The following is a 17,127-nucleotide window of genomic DNA, read 5'->3' on the forward strand; positions in this document are numbered from 1 at the left end:
TAATAAGCGTCCAACGAGGGGAGGGGATAAGGTAGGTTCAGAAGGACAGAGAAGGGAAGCGAGCGAGAGATGAAAGAAAAATGGAAAAGAAAACGAACAGGAGGGGGGATGGTCCGCACGGGCTCAGTCCCAATCGATGGCGATTCCGCCGGGCCCTGGAGCTGCGAGGCCGAAGCCTCGGTCTGCTTCGCGTTTCAGCCACTTGAGCGCACGCTTGTCGTCCTTGAGATACGGCTCCAGCTTCTCAAGGCACTTCTTATTGTGGTCCTGAAGACGAATTTGAAGAAAACGCAGATTAGCCAGAAGCTCAGACATGCGACTGCAGAGAGGGGGGCACGAACCTTGAGCCACTGCTTCTCCTCTTTAGTGAGCATGTTCTCCTTCACCATTCTCGTCTGAATGGGAACGCAGGTGAGGCGTTCGAAGCCTAACCAAATGTCGCCGTTGAACTCCCCCTTCGTCTAATTTTAACAAGAGGCGGGTCAGCAGACGTGCTCGAAGATAGACCGGAACTCCAAAACTGGAGAGAATGACGGAGCAAGGTACGAACCTTCACACGTCGTACCACAAGCGCCGACTCTATACGCATTCCCCATCGTCCCTCGAGATCTGACCGAGGTGTGAGACGGGTCGCCGATCAAACGTGTAGAAGTACTCACAAAACCCAGGCTCATTGGTAATGACGTGGCCGGGGACCAAAGGGATGGCATTTGAGAACCCGTGCGGTCCCTCGTGAACATTCAAGAAAGCACCAACGCCATGACCGGTGCCGTGCTGCGTACGCCCAAGAATGAGCCGTGAGCCTTCTATGCGGATAATGTGAACCCCGCGAGAAGGGTACTCACAAGGTAGTTCAATCCATCCTTCCACAAGGCACGGCGAGCCAAAACATCGAGCGCCGAGCCCTTGGTGCCCTCGGGGAACACCGCGGAGTCAATGCCAATCTACGCACAATGAATCAGGGACGCTGTGAAAGGGCAACCAGAGCGAGCTCCGGGAAATAAACTTACATGACCTTGCAAGACACGCGTGTATGCCTCGCATTGATCCTGCGTGGGACGTCCAAAATGGACCGTCCGTGTCGTGTCACACGTCCCGTCGCGGTATTGCCCGCCCGAGTCGCTGGATTGCCGAAGATTAATCAAAGGCGTAAAAACGCGGAGGCAGGCAATCACTCACTTCAGGTACGGGGTTTCACGGTCAATCATCTTAGCACCCAACTTTGTCGGCGAATAATGCGGGAGTGCTAGTGAATCACATGAGCAACAGAGTCGCCGTTTGCGAGATGACGATGAAACGCACCGGCATTGGGACCACTGGCAGAGATGTTCTCGTAAGCAAGGCCCCAGTAATGCTTGTTCTGCCTGCGATACTCAGTTAACCGCCAAGCCGCTTCCCACTCTGTGATGTCGTAGCCCTGCTGGATCTTGTGCTCCAACCAAGCCAGCCATTTCACCTGGAAAACTCCTAGTCACGATGGGAAATCTGCGCAATAGCAGAAGAAACTCACATATGCGGCTCCATCTCGGATATAGGCACGCCTCATGCCCTCCAACTCCACCTCATTCTTGACCGCCTTCATGTCCTCCACGAACGAAGGTGCGACCGTGTAGCGGAAATGTGTGAGCATCAAGGAAATGGCATACGATGTCTCCGCATGGATGATAATCTTGCCCTCGCCCCACTCTCGACGGCGGAGGAAGGCCCAGATATCATTATACTCCTTCCGTTCGATGCCGAGCGAAGCGAGATAATCTTCGACGTCGGGAGTCAATTTTGAGGCGTCGAGGAAGAGGGTGATACGATCCAGCGAGACGAATAGATACGCATAGAATAATGGATTGTATGGTATGTCGGATCCACGGAGATTCAAGAGGTAAGCTTGAGAGAATAGAACACAGTAAGTTCAGAGTAGTGGGGCTGGTAGATCTTGCCACGTACCGATTGACGACAAAGACGTAATTAGGGTGCCCACATGCATCTGGGCAGGCGTCGGATTGGACTTAGAGTAGGATGGGACGGAAGGGGGTTGTGCTCGGACGAAGTTTCGGATTTCCGCAAGCTTGCTGGAGGCTTCGCGTCCTATAGTCGAGTTAGCCCACGTTCGAAAAGGCGCAGAACGATTGACTAACCAGTAAATTCGATAGGCTGAATGAATACTGGCTCTTTCGACCTTGAGGGCTTGTCCTTCCAGACCAGATCGATGTAATTCTGAGGCGGGAAAACCAACTTCGACTTCTTCTCGTTGATTTTCGCCGTGAGCTGAGTTGCGTGCTGATGTGAAATCATACGCGCGTCCATGCCAATTCGAGCGTCTTTCGCCCGATCAGAGAGCCAATCTATCCAATCCTTGGGACCGTCAACATCTCCGGCGGGAATCAGATGCCAGTTGTTGTCTAGCTCCTCTTTGGCCTGAATCCAGTATCGCGAGTCGGTGACAAGGTAGGCTGTCGATTTAGAAATGATAGCCTGACCAGCAGAGCCAGTGAAACTGTCGATGGGTTAGGGCATGTCATACCTAGAGATAAAAGTGAAGGCGATATACTTACCCTGATATCCACTCCCTGCGCTTGTCGCCCTTAGCAACGTACTCAGATTGATGAGCATCTTCACTGGGAATGACACTAGATGACAGTGAAATGAGCGGTGCAAAGATAGAGGAGTCATGGAGACGCACTAATAGTCCAAATTGTCCCTCATCATAAGCTTCCTGATCTCCTCCAACCGGGCAGCCGTGTCAACCTTCTCCTTGTCGACCCTTCTCTGAATAGGATCGTCGACACCGTCTTCTTTCCGTATGTATGCTGATCCAACGAGTGTGCTTGAGGAGTCGCTGGCGTAATATGGAGGACGTCTGCTACCACCGCTGACACCACTGACACCAGTAGCACCGCTCGCACCGCTCGCACCGCTGCGACCGCTAGACCGGGTTGACGACCGAGTGACTGTAGCCGAAGTATGGAGCGACGGCTTCTCGTCCAGTGATGCTGACCTCTCCCTCGTCATTACTCTGCCTTCCTTGTTCTTTCCCATCCCCCATCCATAGCCCCACTTCCTCTTCGAATCCGAGCGCACGAGTGCGGTCTCCTGCTGCCCTCCCCTTGTCTTCTTGTTCGGAAGAGCCGGAACATCGTACACCTCGGAATCAGAGTCAAAAGAGAGCTTCTCGGCGTCGGATGCGAGAGTTTGCGTAGGGGAGTAGGAGCCGGTTCGCACGAGCTGCGCAGGCTGGTGAGTACCCGCAGAACGACCAGACACGCGAGAGTCGGCCGAGCGGTACGAGTCCATGCCCTGCGAACGAGACGAGATATTTGACCGCTGGCTGAAGGACCGCGTGAGTTCAGCAGCGTCGATACGCTTGTTCCTCTTGGTGAATGGGAGGCACAGTGGAGGCGGTGGTGGTGGTGGAGGAGCCATAGTGTGCCAGCAGAATGAGAGTTACAAAGAGGAAGGAGAAAGAAAGTGGACCGTTCCTTGCGCGTTGGCCACGATCTAATGTGAGGAGAGCCGAGTCACACGAGGCAGCACGGGGGACTTGTCAGAGGTGCGGACACAGAGGGAAGCAATGGCACGAAGATTTCCTCTCTTCCCCCGTGCCAGTCCAAATCCCGGTGTCCGACACGGTCCTTGTGGGAAACTACTATATATAGAGTTCCAAAGCTTACTTCCCTCCATGGAGAGCGGCAGAGAGCGGCGCCAGAGAACGATCGCTATCTGTGGACATCAGCTCGTGAAACGCGGCGCAAACTACCAATCAAAGGCTCCAAGAGAGAACCGAGGACTCCAGCTCGCAGCAGGCCAAGTGGCAAGGGTCAAAATGGAATCGATTGCCTTCAGGCTTCTTGCCCAACCTGACCAGCTTCCCGTCGATCCGCATGGGTACCTGGTGGTGGCAGTTGCACAAGTGTGCGGGTACATGCACTGATTTCCTCGGACCAGGTCGGACGATGACTAGCGATAGTAATGTCAGTCCAGCCGAAACTGCCTGGATGGTGAGAACGGATCGCAAGCGGATGGCTTCACGCTGACGGACGCAATACCGATTCAGGCCGGCCAAGGCAGTTCAAGGTCCAACACGAGTTTTCCTCGGCGCCTTTGGTGGTACCATCCAAACGTTTATGGTCAAGGGGTAGTGATATTATTGGTAGCCACGTCCCTCGTGCTACAAAGCGAGGTCCGGCTACTCGGCACGAGCGTCGACATTGTAAGAAAAGGGAGGGTCCCGGAGAGAAAGCCGAAAGGAACGTACGCTTATTGTGAGCCCGCATTAGTAGATGGACTAGACTTGGCGAAGTCTAAATGTGTTAGTGAAAGGAGATAGCCACCGCCTGATATTGACATGGTTCTGGAGACCTCCCCAGTGCGTCTGGTACGGTAGATCTTCCAACCAGTTCCAACTCCATCGTTGAGCTGATATGGATCTGACGATGCAGTAGCTTCCCGGGCAGTGACAGCTGGTGTGGTCAGGCATTAGAGAGAAAGATGAGGTCATCAGTGACTGCAGCGCTCCTCAACCTCATCGACAAGGTTCAAGGGTGCGATGGTTTTGCATGTAGATGGCACACCCGCGCACGGAGAATGCTAGCTGGTCCAAGAGTGTTTTGGTCAGTCAAAGTAAAGGAAACGATGTAAGTTAGTTTCTTGCCAACTTGTACTGTATTGGTTCCGCACCCTATCGCGCCCGTCTTCACGCGAGACTTGAAGGTCGGTTAAGGAATGCTCCAATCAATGGTAGAACCAGAGTTATTGATGATTCTATCATGAATACTCTTGACATAACACGCCATTTGCTTGGTTTACGCGCATATAATCAAGATGGATTGTGTGGAGCGCAGCATAAAGCCGCAAAATAATCGAGCTAGCAGTGGGGGCGAGCTGGGGGTCTTTAGAAGTTCAGATTACGTTTCTACAAGAAGTCAAGAGTACCTCGGCAGCACCATTCCTTCTTCGAGACATGCGTTCGTCATGTCCGGACGAAGTCCGTTAAGCGGCGGTCATTGTTACTGTCAGTGAAGAAACTTCCTTGCAGACAAGTGGGGCTGCGAATGACGCAGCTGTTTTCGTCTATTTGGATATTTCCCCATCCGGTAATCTCCGGCGGGCGGATGCTTGAGCTGTGTACAGGTTGTTTCAGGTTGTTTCCGTTCCTCTTGGACACACTTCCATCTAAGTTAAGCGCTCATCCGTGAATTTCAAGTGGACATCTCGCTGGAATCAATCCACCCCTCCTCGCCCCAGGGGGCCCCAGACACGAATCGTCATCCCGGAATAAATCTGGGGAAACTGTCTACGTTCCACGAATCGGACTCGGCGTCCAACTTCAAATTCTCTGCGTTTCTTATTTTTGGATTCGGCGGAGACTACAACAGAGCTAGTGGAAACATGGAGTGGCTGCAACTTAGACCGGGAGGCCCCGGCGAATACCATGGGTTCGATGCGTTCCTTGACTCGCTGATGGCCCCGTATTGTACGCGTAAGATCTTCTGCCGATTCGCACATAGCTCGTCCTGACGTTTAGCTACGCTATTAGAGGCTTGTCGGTCTGAAGGCCTCCGAGCGACACTTCCTGGACTTCTCAGGAAAATAGTCGGGGCAGACACGATCCTGTGAATTCCATCTGGCTGGTGCCACTGACGCATACTGGGAACACAGAGCACACCGTCCGCCGTGTCAACAAGCTCATCGAATTGACGATGTACCTTAATGATATTGTGAGCCTCCCTGTCTCAACTGTATGGCCCGAGCCTAATCAACTGTATGCGCCAAGAATCTATCGCATGAAAGACCGGACCCAACGACGAATGCTGCTGGCTGGGAAAACCTTCTCAATGGACTCTCTAATCTACATCGTGGCTTCTTCGTGCATGCGATCCGTGAATAGCTCTCGGAATTTCTTCGTCTTATCAGCTAAACATATCTCCGCCCCGCCGAGGCGCCCTTCTCTTATCAAATTGACCCGTTCGGCCGCTCGCTCGGATTTTGCTGAGTACGCACCAATTGTATTCACATCGCTTTACCCAGTAGCTTCGCTCCAAATGGGAAGCTCGCGTGCTCGACCGATCCCGTCTTAAATCGAGTCGGCCCACCTGCGAGGATGTTTCGATCTGTTACCCGCCTTGCCGCTTCTAATCGTCCATTGCCAAGATGGGTGCCGGCCCTGCCATCGTATCTGAAGGTTCTGCTTCCTACGCTCACCTTATCGACCAGCGGCCATGGTACAAGAACTCACGTAAGCTCGTTGAGAGTTCATTAATTTGTCATGGTCGGCTCATCAGCGAATAGGAATTGTCCTTTTGAACTGTTTCATACTTCTCATGCAAGTATCTCTGATCGATGATGACTTCTCAAAACTTGACCCCAACTTTGAAGGTTAATCACGTCATCGACTAATGGCTATGATGGTAAGTGGATATGATGTTTACACATCAAAGCAAACTAATAGCGGAATCAGGGAGTATGATGAGTACGTACAACTTAACACCCCTGGTGGCAGGAAGACTCACTTGCGAACAGATGGCCTGCAGTCGCTGACTCAATGGAACGAGGCCTTCAACTATCCCACGGGAGGACAGGTGCGTTTCACTACTCGCCATATTTACAGACTCTGAAACTCTTCCCTATGTAGCTTGGGCTGCTGACCGCCATCCAGGTAAGAAAGTCCTTGACGTACTAACACATCTCTCGCCTAATCCGCGTTTAGAATATCGGGTCATTATGCGCGTACCCATTCTCTCCCTACGTTACCGATCACTTCGGGCGGAGGAAGGCCATCATCTTCGGTGCGAGTCTCATGGTCATCGCCACGATCATCCAAACTGCCAGCCAGAACGTTCGGATGTTCATTGGGGCTCGGTAAGCTGGCCTCCGTTTTGCGTCTAGCAAGCAAGCTGAGGGTGCACCGGTAGATGGCTGATCGGCTTTGGACTCACGTTCGCCGCGGGTGCATCTCCGTTGTTGGTAACGGAGATTGCATACCCCTCGCAGCGTGCTCAGCTCACGTCCATGTACAACACGATTTGGTACCTTGGCAGTATCATGTACGTATTGGCCATCTTTCGAGTTAGAAATCTCGTTTACTTACAATTTGGATTACAGTGCTGCGTGGACCGTAAGTGATGATCCAACGCCACCGATTATACAACTTAATGATACTTGTTATATTCTTAGACATTCGGCACCTTCAACATCCCTAACAGCTGGGCATGGAGAGCTCCGTCTGCGCTGCAGGGTTTGCCTTCCGTCCTTCAAGTCCTGCTTCTCTGGATGGTCCCAGAGTCTCCTCGTTGGCTCGTTGGACAAGGAAAGTGAGTTGGCGTTTTCCTCATAAAGTACATACAGGGATATTCATCGCCACCAACAGGGAAGAAGAGGCCCTCCGTGTTCTCGCTTACTACCATGCCAAAGGCAATGAGTGAGTGATGATCGTATGTCGTAGTGGTATCCGTACTAATCCAAATGGCTAGGCATGACCCACTCGTGGAATATGAGTTTGAGGAGATCAAGACTGCAATCAGGATGGACCGCGAATCCGCAACTAACGTCGGCTGGGTGAGCTTGTTCAAGACTCCTGGGAACCGAAAGCGGGTGCGGGTCATTGTCGCGCTCGCTTTCTTCTCGCAGTGGTCTGGTAGTGGTCTGGTGTACGTGTCTTCACGTGTCCATATTCATGGTGCTCAGGACCTTTTGTTTTTTTAGCTCATATTGTGTGTATGGATTGTTTGTTTCCTGATCCACGCTGACAAGTGAAAAGACCTCAACAAGGTCTTCGATGCTATTGGAAGTAAGCGTCAGATAACGATTGCGTCTTTAGGTTTCTTACCGGATCGACAGTCACCGATCCCACCACCCAGCTCTTGATCGTAAGCTAAAACTTAAGCTCACCTAGATAACCACCTTTGACGTTGGGTTCAGAATGGTATTCTAAGTATCTACAACTTCATTGTAGCTGTCGCGGCTGGTTTCTGCTGCGATAAAGTGGGAAGACGTCGCCTTTTCCTGATTTCCTGCGCGGGTAACGTTATAGATGCATCGCTTTGCAGGTAGAAGCTCACCTCTACTCCAGGGATGGTCATCTTCTGGACTGCCCAAACCATTTGCTTCGCGATCGTCCAAGAGACCGGGAATCCAATGGCTGGGCATGGGGTCATTGCGTTTATTTGTGAGTCTGGCCTTGAGATCCCCCCTCGCTCGGCTGATCAATGTTATCAGTTCTGTGGTATGGCGCCTGTGAGTACATATCAGCCCTGAGTATGAACATTGCTAACCTTTCTTTACAGATGATGTACGTTTATACCTTTGCATGCTTTGTTATTCCTGACAAACTTGTTGTAGATTGCCTTTACACCCCTCATTGTCTCGTAAGTCCCTGACGTGCTTTTTATACCGCCGCTCTGACTTTCATTAGCTACACGGTTGAGATTCTGCCTTACCAAATCCGTGCTAAGGTATGAAGCCCATCAGTCTGCTTATTCTTGACTAAGTCCTGAACATCGTTTTTAGGGCTTCGGTATGTGTTGCTTCCAAACCCGTAGCATATACTCATAAGAGTAGTCCTGTTCAACTTTGTTTTGTCGTTGTCGTTGATTTTCAACCAGTGAGTTTTCTCAACCTGAAATTGGCTTGAAATATGTCTAACATGAATCAGATACGTCAACCCCATCGCACTGGAGAAACTTCAATGGAAGTATTACGTGAGTGCATATACATTAGATTATGAATGCTCCCTCAACGCCAACATCAGCTCGTCTACCTGTTCTGGGATTGTTTCGAGTTTTTCTTCTGTTGGCTCTACATCGTCGAAACCAAGAACGTGAGTGACACGAACGTTTCCATCAGATTTCTACTAAGATGATCACTAGAAAACCTTGGAAGAAACTGCTGCGTAAGCCTTCCCTGTCCTCGTGATCCTACCACAGCTTCTGAGCGACTCTATACGATAGGATGTTCGATGGGGAGGAGACCCTGGAAAAGATCGCACAAGAGGCCGCCGTCAACGCCGGCATTGCGCCCGTCAATGACGAGAAGCTCGACGAGAAGGAAACTCACTCGGAGACGGAGGTTATTGCTATTAGCAAGTCGGCTTGACACTGCCGACCAGATTGATCACACGGGCATGACAGAAGTCGTCAACTTCAAAGAATCCACGGTATGTAATGAACGTAAATTAAGCACGTTTTATTAGGACGTTGTATGTATTGGTGTGGACAATTGCGTGTGCGTCGGAAGCACGAATGGCATCAGGAAGATCATGAGCGCTTGTAATATCATGATACTACTTACTGCTACGTAGCACATTCAATTGATACGAATACTGGCTCCCAAGGTATCAAGTCGCAAAGGTGGAAACGCATATCAATGGCTCTCGTCGGAGTCTGTAACGTGAGAAATCTCGGTGCATGTCGCCAGACAGCTTGTCAACAGCTTGTTGCCATCGTCCTTGCATCGTGAATCTACGCAAAGCAGCATGGTCCCTTCGCGATCCCTTTTTCGTGCACGTAGATCATAGGCTCAAGAAGCAGTTGCTGGGGCTCATCTTAACATCTCGGTAATGTCTCGGAGAGCTTAAACGCTCATTCTGGTCATGCCAACATAAAAAGTTTTAACCTTCTTTCGACTTCTCCCCACGCAAATCTTCTGCTTCCCATTTGTAAAGACACGTACAAGAAAAGTTTGCTGTGCAATATTCCTTGCGACGCCGCCAACACTATCCTCGCTTAACGTCGATGGGTATACTCGTGCGGATTGGGACTTGCGTTTGCTTGCGCCTTGAGACGACAACATCCTTTCCTGTTGGTACCGCCCTCTCAATGCGTTCCATTCCTGTCTTCTCTATCCTTCGTCTCACCGTGATCTTAACCCTCGCTCTTGACAATGGACCTACGCGGCGGACCCTGGCTTGCTCCCGAAGATTCTTCCTGAAACGGTTTTAGCTTAAACCTTGGTTCAAAAATAACACGTCCCGTATGTGTTCACACCTCCATCACATGTACTGCGAAGCGCCCTGCATTGACTGAGAACTCGCTCTTGTGATCACATACACGGCGCAAGCACCCGACGTGGACGTTGCCGTGCCCGCTCCACGGTCGTTCTGGTGACTCCAGGACAAACCCTACATCCGCCTTCGTTCACTGGGCTAGTCTGATTTTAAGGTACAGTGCCGCCGAAACAAGTCTGTCCTTGGGACCTCGGACTGACGAAGCCTGTCAGCAGGTCCAGTGTGAGCGCGCAGTGCGGGGAAACTGTCTCCAACTTGGCCATTCGCGGTTCATACAAAATGAAGATATTCCTCGAACTTTGGTGTGAAGCGCGTTCCTTGCGTGCATCGAGCGAGCTTTCAGAATGGGTGCCGGACCAGCGCTGACCTCCGCCAACCTCGTACCGTCCTATAGTCACCTCATCGATAGGTCAAGGCCATGGTGGAAGAATAAGAGTACGTTGCGTCGGTTTAGCCCTCGCAACCGGGTTGGTCTAATAGGCTGTGAACAGGACTCGTTCTCCTCAACTTCTGGATCTTGGTGCTGTAGGCCTGTTCTGATCGTCTCCACGTGTATTTCATTTCATGTCGGTTAACAGGTTAATCACGTCGACGACCAATGGTTTTGACGGTTCGTGGCCCTTATCGTCACAATGCCATTGACCAACCCATTGCCTCCTCCCCAGGGAGTATGATGAGTACGTCTCAGGCTCCAGCTATTTTTGGATCGAGGGCGATGGCGACTCATTGGCTTACCACCAGATGGCTTGCAGTCGCAGAGCCAGTGGGAATCCGCATTCAACCACCCTAGTGGAGGACAGTTGGGTTTGCTTAATGCTATCCAGGTAAACCATTGTATAGTATCACACTGTTGTTATCCTGGCGCTTATTTTTGATTAGAACATCGGCTCTCTCTGCGGTCTCCCGTTTGCTCCGTACATGACCGACAACCTCGGTCGGCGGTTTTCGGTGTTTTTCGGCGCTTGGGTTATGATCGCCGCTACAGTCGTCCAAACTGCGAGCCAATCCGTGCAGATGTTCATTGGTGCAAGGTGACTCTCGAGGTTCTGCTCGCATTCGGAACTATCATTTGACACGTACTTTAGGTTTATGATTGGATTTGGTCTTACGTTCGCAACGAGCGCTGCCCCACTTTTGATCACTGAAGTCGCGTACCCTTCCCAACGTGCGGTGCTAACCTCGGTCTATAACAGTCTTTGGTAAGCCCAATAGCCATCTCTCTTGGCCGTTTTACTTACAAATATACAGGCTGTTTGGAAGCATCATGTAAGCACAACCTTGGCTCACGAGAATCTCGGTCCACTCACATATCGGTCATCCAGCGCTGCATGGGTGGTAAGTCGACATCGTGCGACTCTGTATCAGCATCGGATCTGAAGACTAGAGCAGACGTACGGCACATTCCAAGTTCCGAACAGCTGGGCATGGCGAATCCCTTCTGCGATTCAAGGCTTGCCTTCCGTCATCCAAGTCTGTTTGATCTGGTTCGTTCCGGAATCTCCCAGATGGCTCATCAGCAAAGGCAGGTAAGCAGAGCAGCTTAAGGAACCTTCTTTTCGCACCACAAGGCCTGATCGTTTCGCCGGCAGACATGCAGAAGCACTGAAGACATTAGCTTATTACCACGCTAGCGGCAACCAGTGAGTGGAAAGATGAACAGGCAAGATTTCAACAGGCGCTAATGTTTCACTTATTATACAGGGAAGATCCCCTGGTAGAGTATGAATTCCGGGAGATCACAGAGGCGATCAACCTCGATCGAGAGGTCGCGGCGAAGGTCGGATGGCTCACCCTGTTCCAGACGCCCGGGAACAGGAGGCGTTTGCGTATCATCATTGCCCTGGCGTTTTTCTCGCAGTGGTCTGGGAATGGTCTTATGTGAGGCAATCTCGTGCGACTTCGTGATTGCTGTATGAGCTGATGTGTTCCGTAGTTCTTATTGTGCGTTGCGCTTCTCGTGTCGAAGAGCGAAGATTTGAATTTTGTTCTAGACTTGAACAAGGTCTTTGATGCTATCGGAAGTATGTTGTTCGATTTTATGATGCTTCAAACCCACTAAAACGACGCAATAGTCACGGATGACAACACTCAGCTGCTAGTCGTAAGTGGTCGAGCCATTTCATTGAATAATCTAACCCATCCCAAGAACGGTGGTATGAGCATCTGGAGTTTTATCTGCGGAATCACCGGGGGCTTGCTGTGTGATAAAGCGGGCAGACGGACGCTATTCTTGACCTCAATGTCTGGTACGTCCTTATAGGAACTGGACATTGATGTTTGACGACTAGATATCTTTCTTATAGGCATGATCGTTTTTTGGATGCTGCAGACCGTGCTATTTGCCGTCGACGTTCAGACCAACAATCTCCTGGCCGGTCACGCTTTGATCGCTATGATGTGTGCGTATTCTATCAGAAGTGGAAATAACGTTGCAGCATGACTGAATGTACTGTGAACAGTCTTGTTTAACACGTTCTGTGAGTAATCCGGGCGATCTTTCTAACATCAATTTGACTGTGCTTTCCAGACACCGTGAGTTTCACTTCTACTTTCTAGGGCTAATGAACTTACTCTCGCCTATAGATGTCTTTCAGTCCTCTAATCGTATCGCAAGTGTCTACGTTAGCTTCGCATTGACCGTACACTCACATTACCTCAGGTATACTGTCGAAATCCTGCCCTACAGTCTCCGGGCTAAAGGTTTTTTATTGTTTTTATTCTTTGCGAACGGAGGCTGACATACGCACAGGCTTTGTTCTTTTCAACTTTGTTGTTAGTTTGACAATTGTCTTCAACCAGTACGCCGTCGCTACATTTCTGAGTCTGATAAAAAGCTAAATGGAGAACACGAAGATATGTCAACCCTATCGCTCTCGCCGCGTAAGTTTCTTCTGCATGATTTACATGCGAAATTCTAACCATATAACTCTAGATTGGGATGGAAATACTATGTAAGTGTTTGATTCATCCGTTTCGTAAGCCAGACTCTAACCACATGAATCCAGTTGGTCTACCTGTTCTGGTTGTGCTTTGAAATCTGCTTCCTTTATCGCTATTTGGTCGAGACTAAGAACGTGAGTTCAAACCTGAGATCCTTCTCAGCAATTTAAGGTTGACTCCATACCTTTCTTTTTTTAGCGGACGCTCGAGGAAACTGCCGCGTAAGTCACTCCGCAGCTGTTGACGGAGAAGCTGTGCTGATCGGTATGTCGACGATGCAGCCTGTTCGACGGAGACGATACTGTGGCCGCAATCGCAATGTCAACTGCGGTGTCTGCAGGTATCGTGCCAGGCCCGCCCAGCGTCAGCGAGAAGAAAGAAGTGGTCGAGGAGCAGATTGAACAGGTCTCAGCCTGAGTGTTGGACCGATGACGCGCGTGGTCATACTAGTCAGGAGCTGCTGCGGGAACTGCACTTGCAAAAAGAACATAACTGGTGGTGTATGGTGGTCTGAGGACGTTGAGATACGATGTCGTCGATAGCTGGGATCCACGAACATCGCATAGTATCGAATGGTGCCTGGTTTTGAGTCTAAACGCACTTCCGACGGGTGACCTATCTGAAAGGAGCAAGCAACACAGATCCACACAGGTTCAATTATGTACTAAGTGCTCAAGCGACTCCATGATTCTGATGCTGGCTGCAGAAAATACGGTTCGTGCCTGTGATCAAGTTGATCATCACCTCGCCAGGCGGAGAAGTTCATGTCAGGGCTCCGATGCGGAAACGTTAGTACAGTACCACTCCGAGTCGGCGAATGCCTTGAGAGGAATATAGCCAGATGGCACCCGAGTCATCTTCAATTACGCACCCAAGGCTTCCGAAACTCCCTCGTTTCTTTTGCTGGATACCGATCCGGGCCTGTTCGCGTTCTACAGCATTTTGATGGCGCGGGGCCGAAGACTCTGAGTAAGTATGGGGGTCTATGGGAATGCAAATAGATCAATATGGTCACAAGGGTTTCGGAAAAATACAGAATTTTCTCTCGTCTGAGATTGAGGAAGCTAACGTTGAAAGGTTGACTTGTAGGCACTGTGGCTGATGGCCTACTAAGCAGATGCAAGTAAAGATGAAGCGGTTGTAGCATAATGCCCCGGTGTTCTAGCTGAAGTCCAAAAATGAAGGGCCGAATGAGGAAACTCGCTCGCGCGATAGCGGCTTTTTCCGCGGAAGCTTTTGGGTGCTGCCACACCGTTCCGAGTTCTTGGCCTGTCGTGGGCACATGCTACACTCATCACATCATAACTCGGTCACACCCTCCGCCGACGATGGGAATATCTCGAGGCACACCCACGCTATGATCGCCAGAACGAATCACGGGGTTATGCAAACAAGCGACTGCGAAGCTCGAAACAAGCCCACCACGAGCGAATCTACACCAGGGCATAGCAACACCTTCAAGAGGATCGTCTTGGGGGGTCACCGCGTCAGACCGTTCATCGGACACATTTGCCCGCATATGACTAAGAAAGGACGAGCTCAGATCAGCCCAGTGGCCAGATGACGACAACCCGGGTGATTCGGACGGGTCGTAAGGACCGGATGTTGTTGCAGTCCCTTCATTCGGGTAAGTCTTGCCCTTGCATTTTAAAATCTCGGCCTTCCTGAAATAAATGCTCCTGGCGCTTGAACGGGGAATCCCCCCCCTGTCAGTCAGCGACCCTTTCCTGCGAACCACCACCCATAGCCATCCCGCTTCGCCATTTAGCGGTGGTCTCCTCGTCTCGCAAGCCCATGGGATATGCTCGTGCCAATGTCTGAGGATGGAGCAGGATTTTTGGTACGTCCGCGTCGTCTTGCATTGGCAAACGCGAAATACTCACTTAGATTGTCGCTCGCTTAGCAATCTGGCAACTTGGTATGTGTCTCCTTCGTTCATGGCGCAACTTCATCTAAACCGTGTCTACTAGGTTTCCGAACAGCGTTTCCGCCGCGACGATGGCTCTAGCACCGATTCCAGCGGTTGGGGCAAAATGCAGATAGCGACCCCAATCATCGTTGCCGTGTCTCTTACTGCCGTGTTCGCTGTGATCTTCGGCTGGTATATCTACTCCCGGAAGGCTCGAACGCAGCCTTCATACACCTATCTTCATCAGACGCGCGACATACTATGGAAGAAGCTCCATGGGCCACAGGGACTACGGCCCGTCACCAACTTCGGCCCCATCGACGCGACGCCGGCAAGCAACCGTTTCCCCCATCACCGTTCGTATTCGAGTGACGCGACAACGCCCCTCACCAACGAAGACTGGATCAGCACAGACTACTCCCCATATCAACCTCCAAGGCGACAGTCAACGTCCAAAACACCAGCAAGGAAGTGGTGGCAGATCTTCAGGTCTCGCCCTACCGAAATTGTCTCCACCGAACCTTATCGTCGATGGGTCGTGGATGCTTCCGATGCGAGTACATCTCATTACATGTCCACCGAGGCGGGCCATGATTCGCCGATCGAGAGCCGTGGGCACACAAGCAACTCTCACTGGGAGCACCGTCTCTCCGCTCTCCAGGAAAGCAGTGAATACGACGATGGAGAGGGCGAGGAGGTAGAGAGCATTATCTTTATCGGTGACCCGGACGCAACCGTGGAATCCAGCCCACTGTCTCATATGGCCGTCGGTCCATCTACAACCCACCATGCTTACGAGGTGGAATCCCCTCGTTCATCTCCGCGTCCGTCTCCTCGGTCCTCTCTTCGGGCTCCATCACGAGCCCGAGCACTTGAGCAAGTAGACCTTGAACCTCCTCCGCCTCTCACCCCTCGAATGTCGGAACGAAGGTCATCCAGTATTAGTTCGGTAAGCTCCATTTACACTTCACCACATCAGCGCTTTCTAAGCGGATTCTGTCAGGCTTCGTTCCGGACCGCGCTACCGCTATACACTCAGAATCCCTACCCGCTGCAGCCACAAACCCCTCAGTCACTATACATCAACGTCCAGCCTCCTTCTGCCGCTCAAAGCATGGTTTCACTTCCTAGCCATCCATATACAATGGTTCAAACATTCGTACCATACGGCGCGCGCAGCGAGACTACGCTCTCTTCCCAGGCTACGGTGACTCAAGCTCAGCCGTTCTCTTCTTCGCTAGCCTGTCTTCCAATCCTCCAGACCCCTCCTTCCGTCGCCCCCCGCGCTCTTCAGGCCTCTCCTCCAGCCTTACACCACACTCCCCGCCCACTTCCCACCCCTACGTCCCCTCCCCGCCCTCTCCCAATGTCCCCGCCATTAATGCACTCGTACTCAAACTCCTCGCTCGCGCCTTCGCAGCAGCAGCAGCACATGCGCCAGCTGTCGCGCGAGAACCTCCGGGCTCTGCCGGATCTGACCGTACCCGGCGCCGGCTCTGTGAGCGCCGCGGGGTACGGGCTCGGAGAGTTAGGTGTACACCCGAGTGTGTACTTGCACGGGCGCTCGGAGTCGGGGTACTCGACGGATAGCATGCTCGTGAATCTATCTCCGCTGACGCCATCGCCCGGTATGGGCATGCCCTGAGCTGCGAGCGTGCCTTCGCGCTTAGCTTAGTCCCCGGGGTGCATGTAGTGCATGGTCCTGCGTAAGTAGGGTGTGCCTAGTTTCGACTCTGGGAGCTGCCGGCTATGGCGTTCAGTTTTGTGGTGGTCCGTCGGCGACGGCGATTTCGGTCTTTCGTTTCTATCCCGTCAGCACAAAATGTGTATGTGGTATTCTCGCATTTGCTTCCAAGGGGCGCTGCTATCCAATCTTCCTCTGTTTCTTTTTACTCCTACGTATTCGATCGAGCTTCGCATGGACTCATGACCACCCAACATTCTGTATCGCAATGTACATAATACAGTAGCCCCTACGCATCTCTCGGTCCTAGAGTGGTTTTACTTTTTATAAACTTGCCAAAGAGGCAGGCAGGCTGCTGAAACACAGACACAAGCACGCTATGGACACCTGATGGACTGCTGACTAGGACTGCTGGGCTTTGGACGTTATTTTTGGACACTAGGGTACAGCAGAGATCTTGTACCGATTATATATAATGTAACAGAGTTGTAGATCCAGGTATTGAGATGTCGGTATCGCAAACCAGCTCCGAGTGACGGGTATCGTCCATGTAGCGTAAGATATGAAAGGAGAGGGGGTGTGACTTGTTCATGAAATTCC

At 51.4% G+C, this 17,127-nt stretch overlaps 4 protein-coding genes across 4 annotated transcripts; 3 read left to right on the forward strand and 1 right to left on the reverse strand.

Moving 5' to 3' along the window:
- Nucleotides 1–123: 123 nt before the first annotated feature.
- Nucleotides 124–3,417, reverse strand: CONPUDRAFT_89267 (Creatinase aminopeptidase; the record flags this gene model as incomplete). Its single annotated transcript, XM_007768959.1, has 13 exons — nucleotides 124–267; nucleotides 342–461; nucleotides 551–609; nucleotides 660–774; nucleotides 846–944; nucleotides 1,011–1,122; nucleotides 1,180–1,246; nucleotides 1,303–1,456; nucleotides 1,511–1,881; nucleotides 1,942–2,082; nucleotides 2,133–2,491; nucleotides 2,550–2,624; nucleotides 2,678–3,417. The coding sequence occupies 13 exons, from the start codon at nucleotides 3,415–3,417 to the stop codon at nucleotides 124–126; spliced, it is 2,556 nt and encodes an 851-aa protein (XP_007767149.1).
- A 2,727-nt stretch (nucleotides 3,418–6,144) lies between these two features.
- CONPUDRAFT_152399 (general substrate transporter) lies at nucleotides 6,145–9,084 on the forward strand (the record flags this gene model as incomplete). The annotated part of the gene is made up of 25 exons (XM_007768960.1): nucleotides 6,145–6,229; nucleotides 6,283–6,369; nucleotides 6,452–6,463; nucleotides 6,514–6,572; nucleotides 6,626–6,649; nucleotides 6,701–6,852; nucleotides 6,906–7,037; nucleotides 7,096–7,108; nucleotides 7,168–7,304; nucleotides 7,361–7,411; nucleotides 7,464–7,640; nucleotides 7,696–7,703; nucleotides 7,751–7,780; nucleotides 7,831–7,859; nucleotides 7,912–8,011; nucleotides 8,063–8,226; nucleotides 8,277–8,285; nucleotides 8,332–8,357; nucleotides 8,405–8,444; nucleotides 8,500–8,506; nucleotides 8,551–8,593; nucleotides 8,645–8,690; nucleotides 8,741–8,809; nucleotides 8,859–8,881; nucleotides 8,940–9,084. 25 exons carry the CDS (start codon nucleotides 6,145–6,147, stop codon nucleotides 9,082–9,084), a joined length of 1,668 nt encoding a protein of 555 aa, XP_007767150.1.
- A 1,254-nt stretch (nucleotides 9,085–10,338) lies between these two features.
- CONPUDRAFT_152400 (hexose transporter) lies at nucleotides 10,339–13,351 on the forward strand (the record flags this gene model as incomplete). The annotated part of the gene is made up of 24 exons (XM_007768961.1): nucleotides 10,339–10,429; nucleotides 10,486–10,519; nucleotides 10,573–10,604; nucleotides 10,660–10,671; nucleotides 10,736–10,818; nucleotides 10,874–11,025; nucleotides 11,080–11,193; nucleotides 11,243–11,260; nucleotides 11,317–11,329; nucleotides 11,384–11,520; nucleotides 11,584–11,634; nucleotides 11,696–11,872; nucleotides 11,928–11,935; nucleotides 11,986–12,015; nucleotides 12,067–12,095; nucleotides 12,141–12,240; nucleotides 12,298–12,393; nucleotides 12,454–12,471; nucleotides 12,744–12,792; nucleotides 12,848–12,874; nucleotides 12,927–12,945; nucleotides 13,000–13,068; nucleotides 13,133–13,155; nucleotides 13,216–13,351. 24 exons carry the CDS (start codon nucleotides 10,339–10,341, stop codon nucleotides 13,349–13,351), a joined length of 1,518 nt encoding a protein of 505 aa, XP_007767151.1.
- Nucleotides 13,352–14,747: 1,396 nt separating this feature from the next.
- CONPUDRAFT_152401 (uncharacterized protein) lies at nucleotides 14,748–16,488 on the forward strand (the record flags this gene model as incomplete). Its single annotated transcript, XM_007768962.1, has 4 exons — nucleotides 14,748–14,774; nucleotides 14,838–14,852; nucleotides 14,905–15,792; nucleotides 15,847–16,488. The coding sequence occupies 4 exons, from the start codon at nucleotides 14,748–14,750 to the stop codon at nucleotides 16,486–16,488; spliced, it is 1,572 nt and encodes a 523-aa protein (XP_007767152.1).
- Nucleotides 16,489–17,127: the final 639 nt, after the last annotated feature.

The sequence above is a fragment of the Coniophora puteana genome (genome assembly GCF_000271625.1).
Source record: "Coniophora puteana RWD-64-598 SS2 unplaced genomic scaffold CONPUscaffold_4, whole genome shotgun sequence".
NCBI lineage: Eukaryota > Fungi > Basidiomycota > Agaricomycetes > Boletales > Coniophoraceae > Coniophora > Coniophora puteana.